The following is a 19,874-nucleotide window of genomic DNA, read 5'->3' on the forward strand; positions in this document are numbered from 1 at the left end:
CCTACACCACAACCTGTAGGAATTAGCTATATGCAACCGCCTTGCACAAATTGTCTACGGTGGCAAAATACCCCTTAGTAATGTTGGTGATATTTCCTGAGTATTTCAGCCATGAAAAACGTCTCTACAAGTGGCAACTTAGGACACGCCGTATCGTAATATGGGGCTATACGAAATCAATTTTAGTAAACTAAATTCTGAATTTTGGAAATATTTGGACTATTATCTCATGAAGTATGACTTACCCCGGGAAAGGGACCAGAATAGGGACTGTAAAAGGAACCTTCGTCATAAAAAATAATAATCAAATAGATCCGATACGGGTCCTCAAACTGCACTTTTCCCAAATTTTGTGTGGGAGGTACTCAAAGGACGGACCGATATAGTCCATATTCCAACCTGACACATGACTGGATGAAATAATACGATGTGTAAAGTTTCGACCAATCAGAAAATTACCTTGAGAGTTATCTTGCGGATTTGCGACGCAAGTACAATGTGCTGAAAAAATTCAAGACGATTCGAGAGGACTCTTAAATTTCCCTCTTCTGAATTTTGTGTTGGAGGTACCCTAAGGTGTGGACCGATATAGTCTTATCCGATCTACATATATCTGGAAGGAACAATAATATATGGAAAGTTTGGAGCAAATCGATTGCTTACTTCACCAGGTATCGTTCACACGATTTTGAACTTTTTTGGGGGAGGTGTGGACCGACATAGCCTACATTCGAACTTAAACAAAGTTTGGGCGGAATATTACGATGTATAAAATTTGGTTCTAATCGTTAGATTCGTCCGAGAGTTATCGTGCGCTCCGTTTGAAAGATAGACGCAGAAGCATCAAAGTCTCAAGAAATACAAGGGTAAGCTTTGTCAAACCCATTACATGTACATATGGGAGCAAATATCTCATGACCCATAGCATCTACAATCTTCCCTCTTACGTTGTTTGTTAAGCTATCCTTGACACACCATCCATGCAATTTAGATGACGATATCGAATTCCGTTTGAAAGATAGACGCAGAAGCATCAAAGTCTCAAGAAAAACAAGTGTAAGCTTTGTCAAACCCATTACATATCCATATGAGAGCATATATCTCATGACCCATAGCATCTACAATCTTCCCTCTTACGTTGTTTGTTAAGCTATCCTTGACACACCATCCATGCAATTTAGATGACGATATCGAATTCCGTTTGAAAGATAGACGCAGAAGCATCAAAGTCTCAAGAAATACAAGGGTAAGCTTTGTCAAACCCATTACATGTACATATGGGAGCAAATATCTCATGACCCATAGCATCTACAACCTTCTTTCTTACGCTGTTTGTTAAGCTATCCTTGACACACCATCCATGCAATTTAGATGACGATATCGAATTCCGTTTGAAAGATAGACGCAGAAGCATCAAAGTCTCAAGAAACACAAGTGTAAGCTTTGTCAAACCCATTACATGTACATATGGGAGCAAATATCTCATGACCCATAGCATCTACAACCTTCTTTTTTACGCTGTTTGTTAAGCTATCCTTGACACACCATCTATGCAATTTAGATGATGATATCGAATTCCGTTTGAAAGATAGACGCAGAAGCATCCAAGTCTCAAGAAACACAAGTGAAAGCTTTGTCAAACCCATTACATGTCCATATGAGAGCATATATCTCATGACCCATAGCATCTACAACCTTCTTTCTTACGCTGTTTGTTAAGCTATCCTTGACACACCATCCATGCAATTTAGATGACGATATCGAATTCCGTTTGAAAGATAGACGCAGAAGCATCAAAGTCTCAAGAAACACAAGTGTAAGCTTTGTCAAACCCATTACATGTACATATGGGAGCAAATATCTCATGACCCATAGCATCTACAGTCTTCTTTCTTAGGTTGTTTGTTAAGCTATCCTTGACACAGCATCCATGCAATTTAGATGACGATATCGAATTCCGTTTGAAAGATAGACGCAGAAGCATCAAAGTCTCAAGAAAAACAAGTGTAAGCTTTGTCAAACCCATTACATATCCATATGAGAGCATATATCTCATGACCCATAGCATCTACAATCTTCCCTCTTACGTTGTTTGTTAAGCTATCCTTGACACACCATCCATGCAATTTAGATGACGATATCGAATTCCGTTTGAAAGATAGACGCAGAAGCATCAAAGTCTCAAGAAATACAAGGGTAAGCTTTGTCAAACCCATTACATGTACATATGGGAGCAAATATCTCATGACCCATAGCATCTATAACCTTCTTTCTTACGCTGTTTGTTAAGCTATCCTTGACACACCATCCATGCAATTTAGATGACGATATCGAATTCCGTTTGAAAGATAGACGCAGAAGCATCCAAGTCTCAAGAAACACAAGTGTAAGCTTTGTCAAACCCATTACATGTCCATATGAGAGCATATATCTCATGACCCATAGCATCTACAATCTTCCCTCTTACGTTGTTTGTTAAGCTATCCTTGACACACCATCCATGCAATTTAGATGACGATATCGAATTCCGTTTGAAAGATAGACGCAGAAGCATCAAAGTCTCAAGAAATACAAGGGTAAGCTTTGTCAAACCCATTACATGTCCATATGGGAGCAAATATCTCATGACCCATTACATCTACAGTCTTCCTTCTTACGCTGTTTGTTAAGCTATCCTTGACACACCATCCATGCAATTTAGATGACGATATCGAATTCCGTTTGAAAGATAGACGCAGAAGCATCAAAGTCTCAAGAAACACAAGTGTAAGCTTTGTCAAACCCATTACATGTACATATGGGAGCATATATCTCATGACCCATAGCATCTACAACCTTCTTTCTTACGCTGTTTGTTAAGCTATTCTTGACACACAATCCATGCAATTTAGATGACGATATCGAATTCCGTTTGAAAGATAGACGCAGAAGCATCAAAGTCTCAAGAAACACAAGTGTAAGCTTTGTCAAACCCATTACATGTCCATATGGGAGCATATATCTCATGACCCATAGCATCTACAATCTTCCCTCTTACGTTGTTTGTTAAGCTATCCTTGACACACCATCCATGCAATTTAGATGATGATATCGAATTCCGTTTGAAAGATAGACGCAGAAGCATCCAAGTCTCAATAAACAAAAGTGAAAGCTTTGTCAAACCCATTACATGTCCATATGGGAGCAAATATCTCATGACCCATTACATCTACAGTCTTCCTTCTTACGTTGTTTGCTAAGCTATCCTTGACACACCATACATGCAATTTAGATGATGATATCGAATTCTGAACAATTGCGGAAATTGTCTTCAAGTGGACTGTAGAATTTTAAGCCTTTTCTGCGGTGGCAATTTCCCAATCGCTAAGCGGTTATTTTTATGAAAAAATAAAAAGGCAGCAATGTCTTCAGATTTGAAGCAAAGTTGATGTTGCGGTTTATTAACAAAAATGTTCTGACTCAATTGGCTTTCGTACAACAAGTAAAAGTATTTTTGTGTTGGACATTTTGTATTAACATAAAAAAGAGGAACGTTTGTAAATTAGAAAAGAAATGGCAGCCTTTATTCCAATGAGTTAAAGCTCATTTGGATGTAAAGTTGACATGTTATTAAATGTTTATGTTAAATTTCAGTTAAATGTTAGATTAAATTTCAGTTAAATTTTAAATTCAAAGTTATAAAGTAGTAATTCATTTTCTTATGTTTAGTTTGTTGAACAGAGTTCAACATGCCGCCCCCTTTGCAGGAATGCAACTCAATATTGACATCCGCCTGATATTATCCAACCAAAAGTGGAGCTTTGGGCGATGGGCATGTTGGATGCTGTTTGTATGAGGCCAGCCTTTATAATTTTCGGTATCTGATCATTCGCTATAATGATTTCTACGTTGATAGGATTAAAAAAATGCGGATCGGCTAGGTCGTTCAAATGATTATAGATGGATTGAAGATGTTTCTCTTTGGTCGGTTCTGGTGATGTAAAGTACTGATGGTTTTTGACTTCTCCAAGTATTTGTATTTTGACCGAATGGTCGTAGAAAGACTGCAAGTTGACAGTTGTGTAGGTTTTTCCAGCCCTCTGGGTAATTTTAAGCTGCAAACGGTCCACGAGTTTAACCGAGATGATCGTATGGGCTTTTCCAGAGTTTAATAGAAGCCGAACCTTGTCGCATCCATCGGTGGTGATGACTTTGGCTAAAGCGGTTGGCAGAAATATATGGGTTTTGGTGCGACAACTCAATCTCTCACTGACGTTTGATCGATGTCGTTGTGCTGTTGTTGAGGATGATGGCTTGGGCTTAGGATCGCCGTTGATTGACCGATTGTTTCTGCTGTTGTTTGGCCTGCGCTCGGGGCTACAACTGGGTGATGGCGATCGTTGGTTTCGGGTGGACTTGGTCGTGGGCTTCGCGTCGACATGCAACATCGTGTGATGTCCTTTGTGACATACCATGCAGGTTTTTCTACTGGGACACCATTCGCGCTTGTGAGCGGTGCACAGGCAGTTAAAACAGAAGCCCTTCTCCCGGGCCACGTTTCGTCGCTTATTTACATCCATGTCATGGAAAGTAGGGCGAGATTTCAAAAAGTGTCGCTCATGACAAATACGACATTTTGGCAATGAAGAAGTGCTGAAATGTAAGAGGTTACTAAAGTGTGAGCATAAGTGGAAAATCTAACAATTCGGGAGAATGCATAGTTTGACTAGCGGGCGAACAATGATTCCGTGTTGCGTGCGAATTTCGGCTACGCGAACCTTGGAATCTTTACCCATAAACACATTAGTTACTCTCCCTAGTCGCCATTCAGTTGGAGGAAGGTTGTCCTCTTTTATTACAACAAAATCATCAGGCTTTAAATCTTTTTGGGTGGTTTTCCATTTATATCTCCGCTGTAGTCCTGTAATGTACTCATTTTTCCAGCGTTTGGCAAAGTGTAATTGAAGGGTTTTTAGTTTTTGCCAGCGATTCATTAATGTCAAGTTATCCGAGAAGTTTTCAGGTGCTGCAATTAAGGGAGCTCCTCTCAATAAATGACCAGGAGTAAGTGGTGTTAGCTCATTAGGTTCTTCGCTCAACGGTGAGAGCGGTCTCGAGTTTAGAATGCTTTCGATTCTGACTAATAGAGTCGAAAACTCTTCATATGTATACTTTAGCTTTCCGGCAATCTTTTTCAGATGGGTCTTCATGCTTTTTACGGCTGCTTCCCAAATCCCGCCCATGTGTGGAGCGTGAGGTGGAATAAAATGCCATGTGAAGTTATGCAAATTGTATTTTGAAACTATGTGTTGTTCTGCGGTTCGAATAAATATTTTGTACTGTTGGTTCAGGGATCGACTGGCTCCAACAAAGTTGGATCCATTATCAGAAAATACTTTGTTTGGTAAGCCTCTTCTTCCAATAAAACGGCTGAAGGTGGCAAGAAAAGATTCGGATGTTAATTCAGAACAAACTTCTAAGTGGACAGCTCGAGTGGAGAGGCAAACGAAAATGGCGGCATAGCCCTTTTCCAGTTTTGCATTTCTGAGACGAGAGGTTTTAATGTCAAAAGGACCCGCAAAATCAAGTCCGGTATTGGTGAATGGTAGTGAGAATGTGCATCTTTCAGGTGGTAAAGCAGCCATAATTTGATTTTGTATGCGATGTTTGTAAATAGCGCATGTTCGACAATTGCGTATACAGAAACGAACAGCACTTTTTAAACGGATAACAAAGAACTCTTGTCGAATTGCTCGCAGCATGGCTTGATGTTCAGCGTGTAGTAGAAATTGATGCGTAAACTCAATACGTAGTTTACAGAATCGAGACTTTTCAGGCAAAATGATGGGATATTTTTCATTATTATTCATCTCAGCGTTGATTAGACGACCGTTAACACGAAGTAATTTGTTGTCGTCAAGAAACGGATTTAACGTCAGCAGTTTGCTTTTGGTAGGGATAGGCTGGTTTGCTTCAAGTGCTTGATATTCCCATGGATAATGCGACTTTTGCGCCATTCGTATCAAGTGATACTTTACAAAGGAGATTTCGCTAGCTTCTATAACATTCTCTCGCAAACCAGGAGTAAGTTTTTTTTGGCATCCGTGAATGAAACGAAAAATGTATGCATAAATTTTAAGAGCCCGATGTAAGGATGAGAAGTCATCTAACAGGATATCTCCTACAGTTTGGGTATGGAGAGAAGAAATCTTTCTTTCAAGTTCAGGTTCTTGGATTCCTGTATATTCTGGCCAGTAAGATGGTTCTTTATTTAACCACTTTGGTCCATGCCACCAAAGCGTGTTGGAGGTAAGCTCTGCTGCGGTACATCCTCGAGTTCCAAGATCGGCGGGGTTGTTGGCGGATGGAACGTGCCTCCAAATTGCATTTCCGACATTATCCAAAATCTCAGAAACTTTGTTGGCAACGAATGTTTTCCAATGGTACGGGGGTTTACTGATCCACGACAGCGTGATTGTGGAATCAGTCCATAAGTATAATTCAGGCGTTGATAACTCGAGATTTTGACAGACAGATTTTACAAGTTTGGACAACATAGCTGCACCACATAATTCCAACCTGGGCAGGCTAATGGTTTTTAGTGGAGCAACCTTGCTTTTGGCGACAAGTAAGTTTGTATGAACAACATTATCTACGGAAATGGCACGAATGTACAAACAGGCACAGTAGGCTTTTTCTGATGCATCGCAAAACCCGTGAACTTGAATTCTATTTTCAGGAGAAAATTGAATCCAACGGGGAATCTTAATTTGGTGGATGTCAGAAAGATTAAGAATGAAGGATTTCCAGGTTTCAAAGGAACTTGGTTTTATTTCTTCATCCCAATTCGTGCCATCTATCCAAAGTTGCTGCATTAAAACCTTTGCAACAACTATTATTGGGGTTAGCCAACCCGCGGGATCGAACAATTTTGCAACAATTGACAAAACCTTTCGTTTTGTTACAGACACAGTAGGCGAATCGATATGAGAAACTTTGTAAAAGAAATAGTCCATCATTGCGTTCCACTGTATTCCAAGAGTTTTTGTCTCACTTAGATCTTCAATTCTTAAAAAATCTTCACTAAGAAGATCCTCCGGGGGCAAGTGGTTCAAAATTTGAGAATGGTTCGCGGTTATTTTCTTCAAAGGGAATCCAGCAGAATTTAACAAGTCAATTAATTCGTGAAGATTAGATTTTGCTTCTACGATTGAATGAGCTCCAGACAAGATATCATCCACGTATGTTTGGTTTTTTAATATATAGGCTGCGGTTGGATGGGAACTGCTACAATCTTCGCTTAATTGATGCAAAGTTCTTATAGCCAAATAGGGTGCACAGTTTACACCAAAAGTAACAGTTTTTAGGCAGAAATCTTGGACTTTTTCAGTAGGCGAAGTCCGAAACAGGACCCTTTGAAATTGTTGATCTTCTTCATGAACCAATATTTGGCGGTACATTTTCTGAATGTCGCCGTTGAAAACATATTTGAATAATCGCCATTTAAGAACAATGTTCATAAGATCGTTTTGTAATGTGGGCCCAGTGTAGAGAATGTCGTTTAGGGATTGACCACTTTCCGTTCGTTTTGAAGCATTGAACACGACTCGTACTTTAGTCGATGTTCTTTCAGGTTTAACGATCGCATGATGTGGTAAGTAGAAAGAAAAATAACGTTCGTTGTCGACTATTTCAGAACAGGTTGTCGGACTCATGTGCCCCAAGGTTAAATATTCGGATAGTACAGAGTTATATTCAGATGCTAGATCTGGATTCTTTTCAAGGTTTTTCTCCATGCGTAAAAATTGACCCATGGCCGAGCGTCTTGAAGACCCCAAATGTTTCCCAGGTGGTAAGTTCTGAATAAATGGTAATCGAACAATATATCTACCGTCAGATCTTCGATTCACTGTGTCTTTGTAAAATTTCTCGCACCAAATATCGTCGGCAGACAAAGACTTTTCATTGGGAATCGTTTCTAGTTCCCAGAATTTCTTCAATTCTTCGTTAAGAGGGTCAATCTTGGCAGTCCAAGTTGCAAAGGTAATTAGAGATTTAGAGGACGGTTTACCGCTGATTATCCAGCCGAATTCAGTGTTTTGTGCCATCAAATCTCCAGATAGATGTTTTTCTAATCCTGGTTTTATTATAGCTGGAAGTATATCACTTCCTATTAGCATGTCTATAGGTGCGGGTGTGAAAAAATTGGGATCTGCTAACTCTAAGCGATTCAAATTGATAAAATCATAAATAGCGGTTTTAGAAGCGGGCATTAAATGGTTTAGATTCGAAATAACAATAGCAGAAGCAGTCAATTTGAATTTGGATTTCCTTGATTTTAAGGTAAGCTCGCAGATCCGTGTAGAATTTTCTAGGAGAGTTCCTCCAAGACCGGAAATCATTGTGTGAGATTTTTTGGTCGGAATCTCAAAGCGGTTTATAACTCGATTTGAGATAAATGATTCTTGGGATCCTTGGTCAATAAAGGCACGAATGGTAAACAGAGTACCTTGCAGTTCTATATCAACCAAGGCTGTTGGTAAAAGTGTTTTTTGTCCCGATTGAGAGAAATGATTTTGTGTGTTAAAAGTCTGAGAGTAAGCAGCAGCGGAAGTAGAAGGCTGTTCATCATTGGATGTTTCTAAATGATATAAGCCAGATGCAGATTTTGGCACTTGCCAATTGGATTTGTAATGATTTCCTCCATCTGAATGTAGTATAGTGTGGTGCGGTTGTTGACACGATTGACATAGATGCTTACTCTTGCATTTCTTTGCCGTGTGTCCATAAGACAAACAATTTTCACATATTTTGTTATCCGTGATAAATTTTCTTTTCTCTGAAAGTGGCCAAGAGCGAAATTTGAAGCAATTTCGTAACGAATGATTTTGCTGACATGCCTTGCATGGCTTATAAGGAGATTCAACAGATGTGGTATAACTGTTAACTTTGTTGGAAGTTGTTGCATTCGTGGAAGGCTTTCTCATATCAGAAATCGATTCAAGCATGTTCAATCTCTTAGTAATGAAATCATCTAGTTGATCCCATGATGGCATTTCCTTATGATTGGAAAGGGAACTCTCCCAAGCAGACAGTGTTTCTTCGGGTAATTTTGAAGAAACCCAGTATACCAATATAGGATCCCAGGATAATACAGAAATGTTGTAAGTCCGAAGGACAGAAAGGCAATTGTTGATAGTGTATTGTAAATTTCTTAAAGTTTTTCCTTTTTCGGAAGAAACGTGATCCATTTCAAAAATTTTCCTTAGCTGATGATTTACGAGAATGCGTTTGTTTTCATAACGCTGACGCAAAGCGTCCCAGGCGAGATTGAAATTATCATCAGTTAGAGGAAACCTTTTAACAATTTGATTAGCTTCGCCTCTAGTTTTGGCGCGCAAATGAAACAGTTTTTGAGCTGGCGAGAGCTTTTCATGTTTAATATATATTGCGTTAAACATGTCGCGGAAGCTTGGCCATTTGTCGTACCCACCATTGAACAATTCGGTATCACAAGGTGGTAATTTTAAAGAATAACTGCAGTCGTTTGACACCTTGGTAGAAACATTGGATGCCGATTCCGGCTTTTCCATTCTCTGTTTCTCGATTTGAACGAGATCGAGAATCGAAGCTTTACATTGTTTATAAGACTTGCATGATTCTTGAAACTTGGCATGTATTGTGTCTCTCATTGTTGTGGTTATTTGTTCGCTCTCTGACGTCATTTCATGTTCATAAATATGAACCAGTTGGCGCCATCGCCTTTCTAGGTCGTCTAACTCGACCTGCAAACTGGAGGCCGTATGATCCTCAACAGGAGTTTGCTGAAAGTTAGCACAGAACGTGACCACTTGGTCCGAAAAGAAAATGAATTTATGAGGTGCTCTCTCGACATCATTTGTAGCCATTGCACTGAAGGTGGTTATGGATTTTTGGCGAGTATAAAGTATGTGGACTTTTCGAGCTGATATCGTCCTTTTAGTTCAACAGAATGAGGATCGTATCAATATTAAGAAGGAAAATATTTTGTAAAATATTTTAATTTGACAAATCCCAAACTCAGATTAGTGAACAGTACAGTGTATTGTACCTCAATGTCTCCAACAAATATTTTTTTCCTAATTTCTATTGGATAACTAGAAAAAGAATATGGTGAGCTTACGAGGTTTTAAACAGTTGAAGATCGATAAAGTCTGATTAAACTTTAAAACTCGTAGGAATTGTAGTCAGTAGTAGAAAAGAGAAACATATCTATTATTGGCTAAGAACCTCAGAATATCGGTTGTATTGCCTTTTTGCGTGAAAGTATTATTAATGTTGTGGATTTTACTAATATTTTTTTTTCGATGCTTCCAAAATCTTTATTGGAATGATCAAGATTGAAATATGTCTTAAATTCAATTGGATAATTATGACAACCGTAAGCTGACAAACTGTTCCTTGTACTTTTGCAGGAGTATAAAACGAGAAAATAAATCCCAATATTTGTTCACTAAAAAATCAGCAGATATGATATTTTTCTACTTTTAATGGACTCACTGTACAGACGGTATAATTTTTAAGCTGACAGGCCTTTAGCTTGCTAACATGTACATTTGCATGAATTGTTTTGTGAATCAATAGCAGGTTTTGCTGTTGTCAACTTTTAGTTGACCAACAGTAAAAGTTTTCCAGGAAATTTACAACTGGTAAAATTTGGATTGGACTAACTGTCCTCTGTAAATTTCTAGGGATTAAACGAAATAATGTAGCAAATCTTCTGTTTTATGTAATATTTTGAAATTCTTTTGAAAACTTTCCAGTTGCGTACAGACTATTTTTCCTTCATTGAAATGTTTCTCCCGTACTAAGCAAAATTTGCACTATTTTTTCCCAAAAAGCAGGGGATGTCGATTTTGCTAATGTTTAGCTGCCAACTGTATACAAACTTTCGTTTAAAATTAAGATTATAAAATTTTTCTGTATCTTTGAAGGAATTGAAATGTAATAAATGGACACTATTTTCTCTGGAACCTCAGGTGATATGGTTTCTGCCAACACTTAGTTGACCAACTGTGCACAAAAAAGTGTAGTTTTTAATTGTTAATCATGTAAATCCTTGTGTAAGAACAAATATTGAACACGATTGAACTATTTGATGGTTATGGCTAGTTCCTGCTGGTCAATGTATAGCAATTTTCATGTGAGTACGTAAAATCTTCTTGGTGATTTTCATATTTCGAACTGAATGCTGAATTGTGTATTATAAACAGCTAAGTTTTAAGCAACTAGGTAATTGTCAAACTTGAGTAAAAGAGTTTCAACAGATATTTTACACAGAATTGTTTTAAAATCTACCGAAAGTATTAAATAATAAACCGTGCAGAACCCGTGCTGAACATAGTACAAACCTAGTTATACCATTCGAAGGAGAAATTCTTCCTTGCAACTAAACCGATGCGCAGATAGTGTAATGGTTACTACAAATATTTAATGCCCATACACCCTGGTATCAAAGATCTGTTTGTACAATTTAAATTCAATCAAACCGAAGAATTCAATTGTCAGCAATTCTCAAAGGAGTTTATTTCTTTTGTTATACAAAATTTAAAACGTATTGAAATACGTGCTTTTTAGAAAAAACTGCAAAACATAAATGAAAAGTAAACGGTTTAACGACTAGTATACATTCCAAGCATAGCAAATTTTCTATTTTCTTTCATTAGTCTGAAGTCTGAATACTCAAATATTGTTTTGACGATTCTCTCTTTTTCATTAATTATGAAAATAGAAATGTAGAAAATGTACAGGAAATACCAAATTTTCAGAATTAATGGCAAAATATGAACAAAGAATCTGCTATTAAATGTAAAATATATATTCGCAGGAAAGGTTAATGTTTTTCCTGCTCATTTAATATATGTAGTGTAGTGATATTTGTTCAACTTCTCATGAAAACGAGGAAAAAAGTAAGGGGAAATAAATTACGTTTCTCTTAGTTACGAATGGTGTCGTGGTAACGGGTTAATTTGTCAACGTAATTGAAGCGCACGTGTAAACATGCTATGACTATATTGTAACATGCTTCGCAATTCTTTCTGTAAGACACCAAGACTTTTTTTACCATTAATCTTATAGTTTGTTTACACTGTGATTTCTTTTTGTAGATTAAGCGCTCTTTAGGACCCCCAGCTGGATCTAATAAGTATGTATAGTGTAAATGTACTATCGGAAGAGGTAGCAGTTTTATGACAATGACATCGCTAATGTTGCGTTGGAACTCTTTAAAGGTTTATATTTAAATGTGTCTAGAATTTTTTAATACATTTTTCGTATTGACACGTTATGGTGGATATTACAAACCTTGTTGATCTCGTGTAAGTTGTTATTTCTTGCGTTTCACATTAAGTACCTTCGTTCTCGGTTCTGCTTCTTCCTTTTGTTATCTTCTGTTTGTTCCTTTTGCACTTTTTGCGGTATTTGATAATTTGTAGTTTTGTTGCCCACTTATTGTTTCACCTTTGCTTTTTTGCTAAACTTTATATTTTCCAAATCAACTCCTTCCTAATTTACTTCTTTCTTTTGCAGAGATTTTGTCTTTTGTTTGAACTTCTTTACTTCTTTACTATTAGTTTTATTAAAATTTATTTGTTAATTTATCTGTTTGTTCATACATCGCATTTTCTGGCTTCAGGCTGATGTGTTCACGTTGACGGTCACAGAATAATGACGATCTGCATCAACTGCTGTTGCGTACAGAGCCAGAGTATTCATTGCCTGTAAAGTCTACAGTGAAAGAGTAAAAGAGACTCCACTAGACTCGCTCGGAGCTGCAGTGTGGTTATGTGGGTTGGTGTTGGTAATGTGGTGTGTGCCCAACAGCCGGCCTGTTATACTCACAGGTAATGAAATGCAATGTGCATTCTCTTTTTGTAACAGGCCCTTAATCGACTGTGGCCGTGTTTGATTATGAAGGGTGCTCTTACACTGTACGTCGTAGAGAAATCGATACCTCTGTCGTGTTAACCCACTACTAACAAATATAAAAGAGCTGACGAAACCGTCTACTGTTGACGAACTTTAAAATGTAGTATCGTGGAGGGAGTGGAGATTGTGATATTGTTTACGTTATAGCTTTTTAAGGGTTGACACTTTTTATGAGGATTTATGTTAAATAGAGCCAATTAAAAAACCATATGAAACCCAGCGGATTTGTTTAATCCGGTTCTTTATAAACGTACTATAAGGGTTATCGTTGTGTCTTGGCGCTATGTTTAACCTCACAGACACTTGCTGCTGTTAACAGCGTTGATGATGCTGATTTGAAAAATAATTATGTTGGTGTGGCTGACTAGCCTAACAGGCAAGTGAGTTGGTTAACTTGGATGTTGGTTATACACAGACAAACCAAAGAAAAAAAAAATGATGTTGTTGCTTAACAGCTGACTGTCTGTTGGACGAAGGTGATATTGATTGCTGTGCGAAATTCTTGAAGGAGAATTGATGGCAGAGTAATGTACCTATGTTAAAACACCGGCTGACATAGACGAAGAGAGTGAGAGTGTAAATGTGGTTTAATGTTACGACTGCGTATTTGGACTGACGCCAATGCATACATGCACCGAAAATATGTAGAAGTGAAGGCGACGTTGTTTGCGCTTTAAGTTAGGCGAGCTGTTGGTTTGCAAACTATGCTGTACTTGCCAAACTATGATGTAGGTACATGTGTATGTATGTATGTGGCTGGTTTTAAGAGGTTGGCAAATTTCTTTTGATAAAACCAAGTCCGGTTTAACAGAGAGAAGAGCGAATTGTTTTTATTTTGTTGTTTTTTCTGTCATTGAACCACAGAGTCAAACGAAAATTTTTATTGTAATCTCTTAAATTGAAAGCAATGGCCTGTTGACTCTGAAAAGCGAAGAGTTTACTTGACCAGTAAGAGATGTAATGAATTGCGTAATTGCGGTTGCTGCAAGGCAAGAAGTAATTTTTTGCTTTGCGTTTTTTTTTTTTTGTATGAAACAGCGGGTAGAGATTTCTACTAAGAACTATGCGACTTGGAGAAAGCTTTAAAATTGTGTTTTTGGCGTGAATTAATCGTTGATATGTAACGTTTGAATTCCCTACATGCTCACACTTTGGTAAAATCTTACATACCTTTTTTCCATATTATTAAAGCCAAGATTCGCTCCAAGAAAAAGTAGATGACAGCGGTGGACGTGATCCAAATAAAAAATCCTTTTTCCCTCAGAGGCTCGATAGGACCATGAACAATTGCGGAAATTGTCTTCAAGTGGACTGTAGAATTTTAAGCCTTTTCTGCGGTGGCAATTTCCCAATCGCTAAGCGGTTATTTTTATGAAAAAATAAAAAGGCAGCAATGTCTTCAGATTTGAAGCAAAGTTGATGTTGCGGTTTATTAACAAAAATGTTCTGACTCAATTGGCTTTCGTACAACAAGTAAAAGTATTTTTGTGTTGGACATTTTGTATTAACATAAAAAAGAGGAACGTTTGTAAATTAGAAAAGAAATGGCAGCCTTTATTCCAATGAGTTAAAGCTCATTTGGATGTAAAGTTGACATGTTATTAAATGTTTATGTTAAATTTCAGTTAAATGTTAGATTAAATTTCAGTTAAATTTTAAATTCAAAGTTATAAAGTAGTAATTCATTTTCTTATGTTTAGTTTGTTGAACAGAGTTCAACAAATTCCGTTTGAAAGATAGACGCAGAAGCATCAAAGTCTCAAGAAACACAAGTGTAAGCTTTGTCAAACCCATTACATGTCCATATGAGAGCAAATATCTCATGACCCATAGCATCTACAACCTTCTTTCTTACGCTGTTTGTTAAGCTATCCTTGACACACCATCCATGCAATTTAGATGACGATATCGAATTCCGTTTGAAAGATAGACGCAGAAGCATCAAAGTCTCAAGAAACACAAGTGTAAGCTTTGTCAAACCCATTACATGTACATATGGGAGCAAATATCTCATGACCCATTACATCTACAGTCTTCCTTCTTACGTTGTTTGCTAAGCTATCCTTGACACACCATACATGCAATTTAGATGATGATATCGAATTCCGTTTGAAAGATAGACGCAGAAGCAGCCAAGTCTCAAGAAACATAAGTGTAAGCTTTGTCAAACCCATTACATGTCCATATGAGAGCATATATCTCATGACCCATAGCATCTACAATCTTCCCTCTTACGTTGTTTGTTAAGCTATCCTTGACACACCATCCATGCAATTTAGATGATAATATCGAATTCCGTTTGAAAGATAGACGCAGAGGCATCCACGTCTCAAGAAATACAAGGGTAAGCTTTGTCAAACCCATTACATGTCCATATGGGAGCAAATATCTCATGACCCATTACATCTACAGTCTTCCTTCTTACGTTGTTTGCTAAGCTATCCTTGACACACCATACATGCAATTTAGATGATGATATCGAATTCCGTTTGAAAGATAGACGCAGAAGCATCCAAGTCTCAAGAAACACAAGTGTAAGCTTTGTCAAACCCATTACATGTCCATATGAGAGCATATATCTCATGACCCATAGCATCTACAACCTTCTTTCTTACGCTGTTTGTTAAGCTATTCTTGACACACAATCCATGCAATTTAGATGATAATATCGAATTCCGTTTGAAAGATAGACGCAGAGGCATCCACGTCTCAAGAAATACAAGGGTAAGCTTTGTCAAACCCATTACATGTCCATATGGGAGCAAATATCTCATGACCCATTACATCTACAGTCTTCCTTCTTACGTTGTTTGCTAAGCTATCCTTGACACACCATACATGCAATTTAGATGATGATATCGAATTCCGTTTGCAAGATAGACGCAGAAGCATCCAAGTCTCAAGAAACACAAGTGTAAGCTTTGTCAAACCCATTACATGTCCATATGAGAACATATATCTCATGACCCATAGCATCTACAATCTTCCCTCTTACGTTGTTTGTTAAGCTATCCTTGACACACCATCCATGCAATTTAGATGACGATATCGAATTCCGTTTGAAAGATAGACGCAGAAGCATCAAAGTCTCAAGAAATACAAGGCTACCCAAGCTTTGTCAAACCCATTACATGTCCATATGGGAGCAAATATCTCATGACCCATTACATCTACAGTCTTCCTTCTTACGTTGTTTGCTAAGCTATCCTTGACACACAATCCATGCAATTTAGATGACGATATCGAATTCCGTTTGAAAGATAGACGCAGAAGCATCAAAGTCTCAAGAAACACAAGGGTAAGCTTTGTCAAAACCATTACTGTATAAAATTGCGAGAAGTTTGCCTTTAGCGGACTGTATTAGTTAAGCGGTTTAGCGGTGGCAACTTTGCAATTATAAAGCGGTTTCCTTTTGAAAATGAAAAGCAGTGGATCTTCTTCAAATTGATTTTGGTTGCGGTTTATTAAAACAACTTATGACTCTTTTGGCTTCAGTTTTACAAGTGAAGTAAATATATTTCGTTAGACATTTTCTTTTTGTCATAAGTACATGAGACAAACGGAATTAGAATGTGCAGATGGTAGCCTATGCATATTGAGTGAAAGCTTTATCTGTTGAAGGTTACCATATGCAAGCTTTAGATACAAATTATAATTCAAGATTTAGTTTAAATTTTGTAACGGAATTCATGTTTATATTTCTTAGATAACTATCTTAAGCTAGTTGTTGAAGTCAGTCACTTCAACATGCCGGGGCCTCTTGCTTGGATGCAACTTAATATTCACAGCTTCCGGATATCATCCAACCAAAGACTGTGCTTTGAGCAATGGGCATGTTTGAAGCGGTTTGTATTAATCCAGCTCTGAGTATTTTTGAGATGTGGTCGTTGGCCAAAATGATTTCAACATTGATTGGATTAAAGTAATGGGGATCTGCCAAATCGGTGAGGTGGTTATAAATGGAGTGTAAGCGCTTTTCATTAGTTGACTCGACAAATGAGGTGTTAAGTTGCGTTCGTACTTCGCCAGAAATTTGTACCTTGACGGTATGGTCGTGAAAAGATTGCAGGTTGATGGTGGCAAAGGTTTTTCCCGCCCTCTGGGTAGTTGGTAACTCGATTCGTTCCACCAGTTTTGTAGAAATCAATGTCTGTGTTGCGCCGGAGTTCATCAGCAACCGTACTTTGTCGCATCCTTCTGTGGTAATGATTTTTGCTAAGGCGGTTGGCAAGAATACATGCCTGTTTGAGCGAACGCTCAGTCTATCACTAACGTTGAACCGACCTTTTGGTGTGGAAACGGAGGACTTTGTGTGTGGTGTTGATGAGACTCCCCGTTGGTAGCTAGATGGTGGTTTTGATGGCGTGGGCTTCGAGCTGGTCTTGGGTGATGGCGACCTCTGGGGTTTGGCGGTCCTGTGTTTGCTGTTGGAGTCGACGTGGAGCATCGTGTGGTGATTCTTGTGGCAGACCATGCATGTCCTACGGCTTGGGCACCAATCACGTGTGTGTGCTGTACACAAACAGTTGAAACAGAAGCCTTTTTGTTGAGCCTCAGATCGTCTCTTCAAGACGCTCATTTGGGTAAAGGTGGGACAGGATTTTATGAAATGCCTTTGTTGGCATATGCGGCACTTAGGAACGCTATAAACATTTTGGTACATAGGATTATATTAAATATGTGAGCGGGTTCTCAGTTAACATTTTGGGAGGAGACAGAGTTTAACAAGGGGGCGAGTAATGGTTCCATTTTGTGTGCGTATTTCTGCCACACGAACTCTGGAATCTTTGCCCGTGAACACTTTAACTACTAGGCCAAGTCGCCACTCGGTCGGAGGAAGATTGTCGTCCTTTATGACGACAAAGTCGTCAGGAGCTAAATCTCGTTGCGTGGTTTTCCACTTATACCTACGTTGAAGTTCTACTAAATATTCGTTTTTCCACCGTTTGGCAAAGTGGAGTTGGACAGTTTTTAATCTTTGCCATCGGTTCATTAGTGACAAATTGTCGGAAAATTGTTCGGGAATTGCAACAAGTGGAGCCCCTCTCAATAAGTGACCAGGGGTTAATGGTAGTAACTCGTTGGGTTCTTCAGTCAAAGGAGAGAGTGGACGAGAATTCAGAATGCTTTCGATTCGGATCAACAATGTAGAAAACTCTTCGTAAGTGAATTTTAGATTTCCGGCTACTTTTGTTAAGTGTGTTTTCATACTTTTTACCCCGGCTTCCCAGAGGCCTCCCATATGTGGGGCATGGGGCGGAATGAAATGCCAGGTAAAGTCATGCAAATTGTATTTAGCGACAAGATCATGTTCAACAGATTGCAGGAATTTTCTATATTCTTCAGATAATTTTCGATTTGCTCCGATAAAGTTAGTCCCGTTATCAGAGAAAACCTGACTTGGCAGACCTCTTCGACCTACAAATCGACTGAAGGTCGCAAGAAACGCTTCTGAAGACAGTTCAGAACAGACTTCTAAGTGGATTGCTCTTGTTGAGAGGCAAACAAAAATAGCTGCGTAACCTTTCTGTAATTTGGCATTACGGAGGCGTGAGGTCTTAAGTTCAAAGGGTCCAGCAAAATCTATTCCGGTATTAGTAAAAGGTAAAGAGAATGTACATCGTTCTGGCGGAAGTGCAGACATTATTTGGTGTTGGGAACGGTGCTTGTAAATAATGCATTTGTGACAGTTTCGGATACATTGTCGAACAGCGCTTTTTAATCGGGTAACAAAAAATTCCTGCCTTATGGCATAACTTGATGTTCTGCGTGTAATAATAAGATATGTGTGAAATGGATGAACAGTTTACAGAACAATGATTTTTCTGGCAGAATTATTGGGCATCGTTCGTTGTAACTGAGGTTAGCATTGGACAGCCGTCCATTTGCTCGGATCAATTTATGCTCATCAAGAAACGGATTCAGTGTTAGCAATCGACTTTTAGTTGGGATAGGTTGGTGTGACTCCAGAGCTTGGTATTCCCAGGAATAGTGCGACATTTGTGCAAGCCTTATTAGCCGATACTTGACAAAGGTAACTTCCTGAGCTGTTAAAACGTCCTTTTGTAGTGTCTGGGCTTGAAGTCTTTTACATCCGTGTATAAAACGGAAAACATACGCAATAACCCTCAGGGCTCGGTTTAAGGACGAAAAGTTTTCAAGGATCGAATCACCAACAATTTGGGTATGAAGAGCGATTACTTTTTGTTCAGGCGCAGTGTCTTCTGCAATTTTTGATTGTGGCCAGTGTTCGGGAGCTTGAGATAACCATTTTGGCCCATGCCACCAAAGGTCGCTTGTTTGGAGATCGCCGGCCGTACATCCACGAGTACCAAGATCAGCAGGATTATCAGTAGATGACACATGTCGCCAATTGGCATTACCTACGTTGTCCAAAATTTCTGAGACCTTGTTGGCTACGAAGGTTTTCCAGTGATACGGCGGCTTGCTAACCCATGCTAACGTAATTGTGGAGTCAGTCCACAGACAAATTTCGGGATCTTTGATATCAAGATTTGTGCAAACCGATTTGACTAACTTCGACAACATAGCTGCTCCGCATAATTCTAATCTGGGCAGGCTAACAGTTTTAAGTGGCGCCACTTTACTTTTGGAAACAAGCAGGTTAGTATAGGTAATATTTTTTGAAGAAGTGGAACGGATGTATAAGCACGCACAATACGCCTTCTCCGAAGCGTCACAGAAGCCGTGTATTTGGATCTTGGTCTCGGAAGAATAGTGAACCCAACGAGGGATTTTTATACTTGAAATTCCAGAGAAGTTCATCAAGAACGAGTTCCATCTTTCAAAAGAATGTGGTTTGATTTCCTCATCCCAATTCGTGCCATCGATCCACAATTGTTGCATTAAGACTTTGGCAACCACTATAATTGGAGTTAACCACCCTGCAGGGTCGAATAACTTCGCTA

At 38.6% G+C, this 19,874-nt stretch overlaps 1 protein-coding gene across 1 annotated transcript; it reads right to left on the minus strand.

Moving 5' to 3' along the window:
• Nucleotides 1-3,325: 3,325 nt before the first annotated feature.
• Nucleotides 3,326-14,629, minus strand: LOC141400543 (uncharacterized). The gene is made up of 2 exons (XM_073979749.1): nt 14,116-14,629; nt 3,326-4,632 (listed from the first exon to the last, which is right to left on the minus strand). Exons 1-2 carry the CDS (start codon nt 14,124-14,126, stop codon nt 3,756-3,758), a joined length of 888 nt encoding a protein of 295 aa, XP_073835850.1. The 5' UTR covers nt 14,127-14,629; the 3' UTR covers nt 3,326-3,755.
• Nucleotides 14,630-19,874: the final 5,245 nt, after the last annotated feature.

Source organism: Musca autumnalis, unplaced genomic scaffold (genome assembly GCF_047663935.1).
Source record: "Musca autumnalis isolate F117 unplaced genomic scaffold, ASM4766393v1 scaffold_373, whole genome shotgun sequence".
In the NCBI taxonomy this organism is placed as follows: Eukaryota; Metazoa; Arthropoda; class Insecta; order Diptera; family Muscidae; genus Musca; species Musca autumnalis.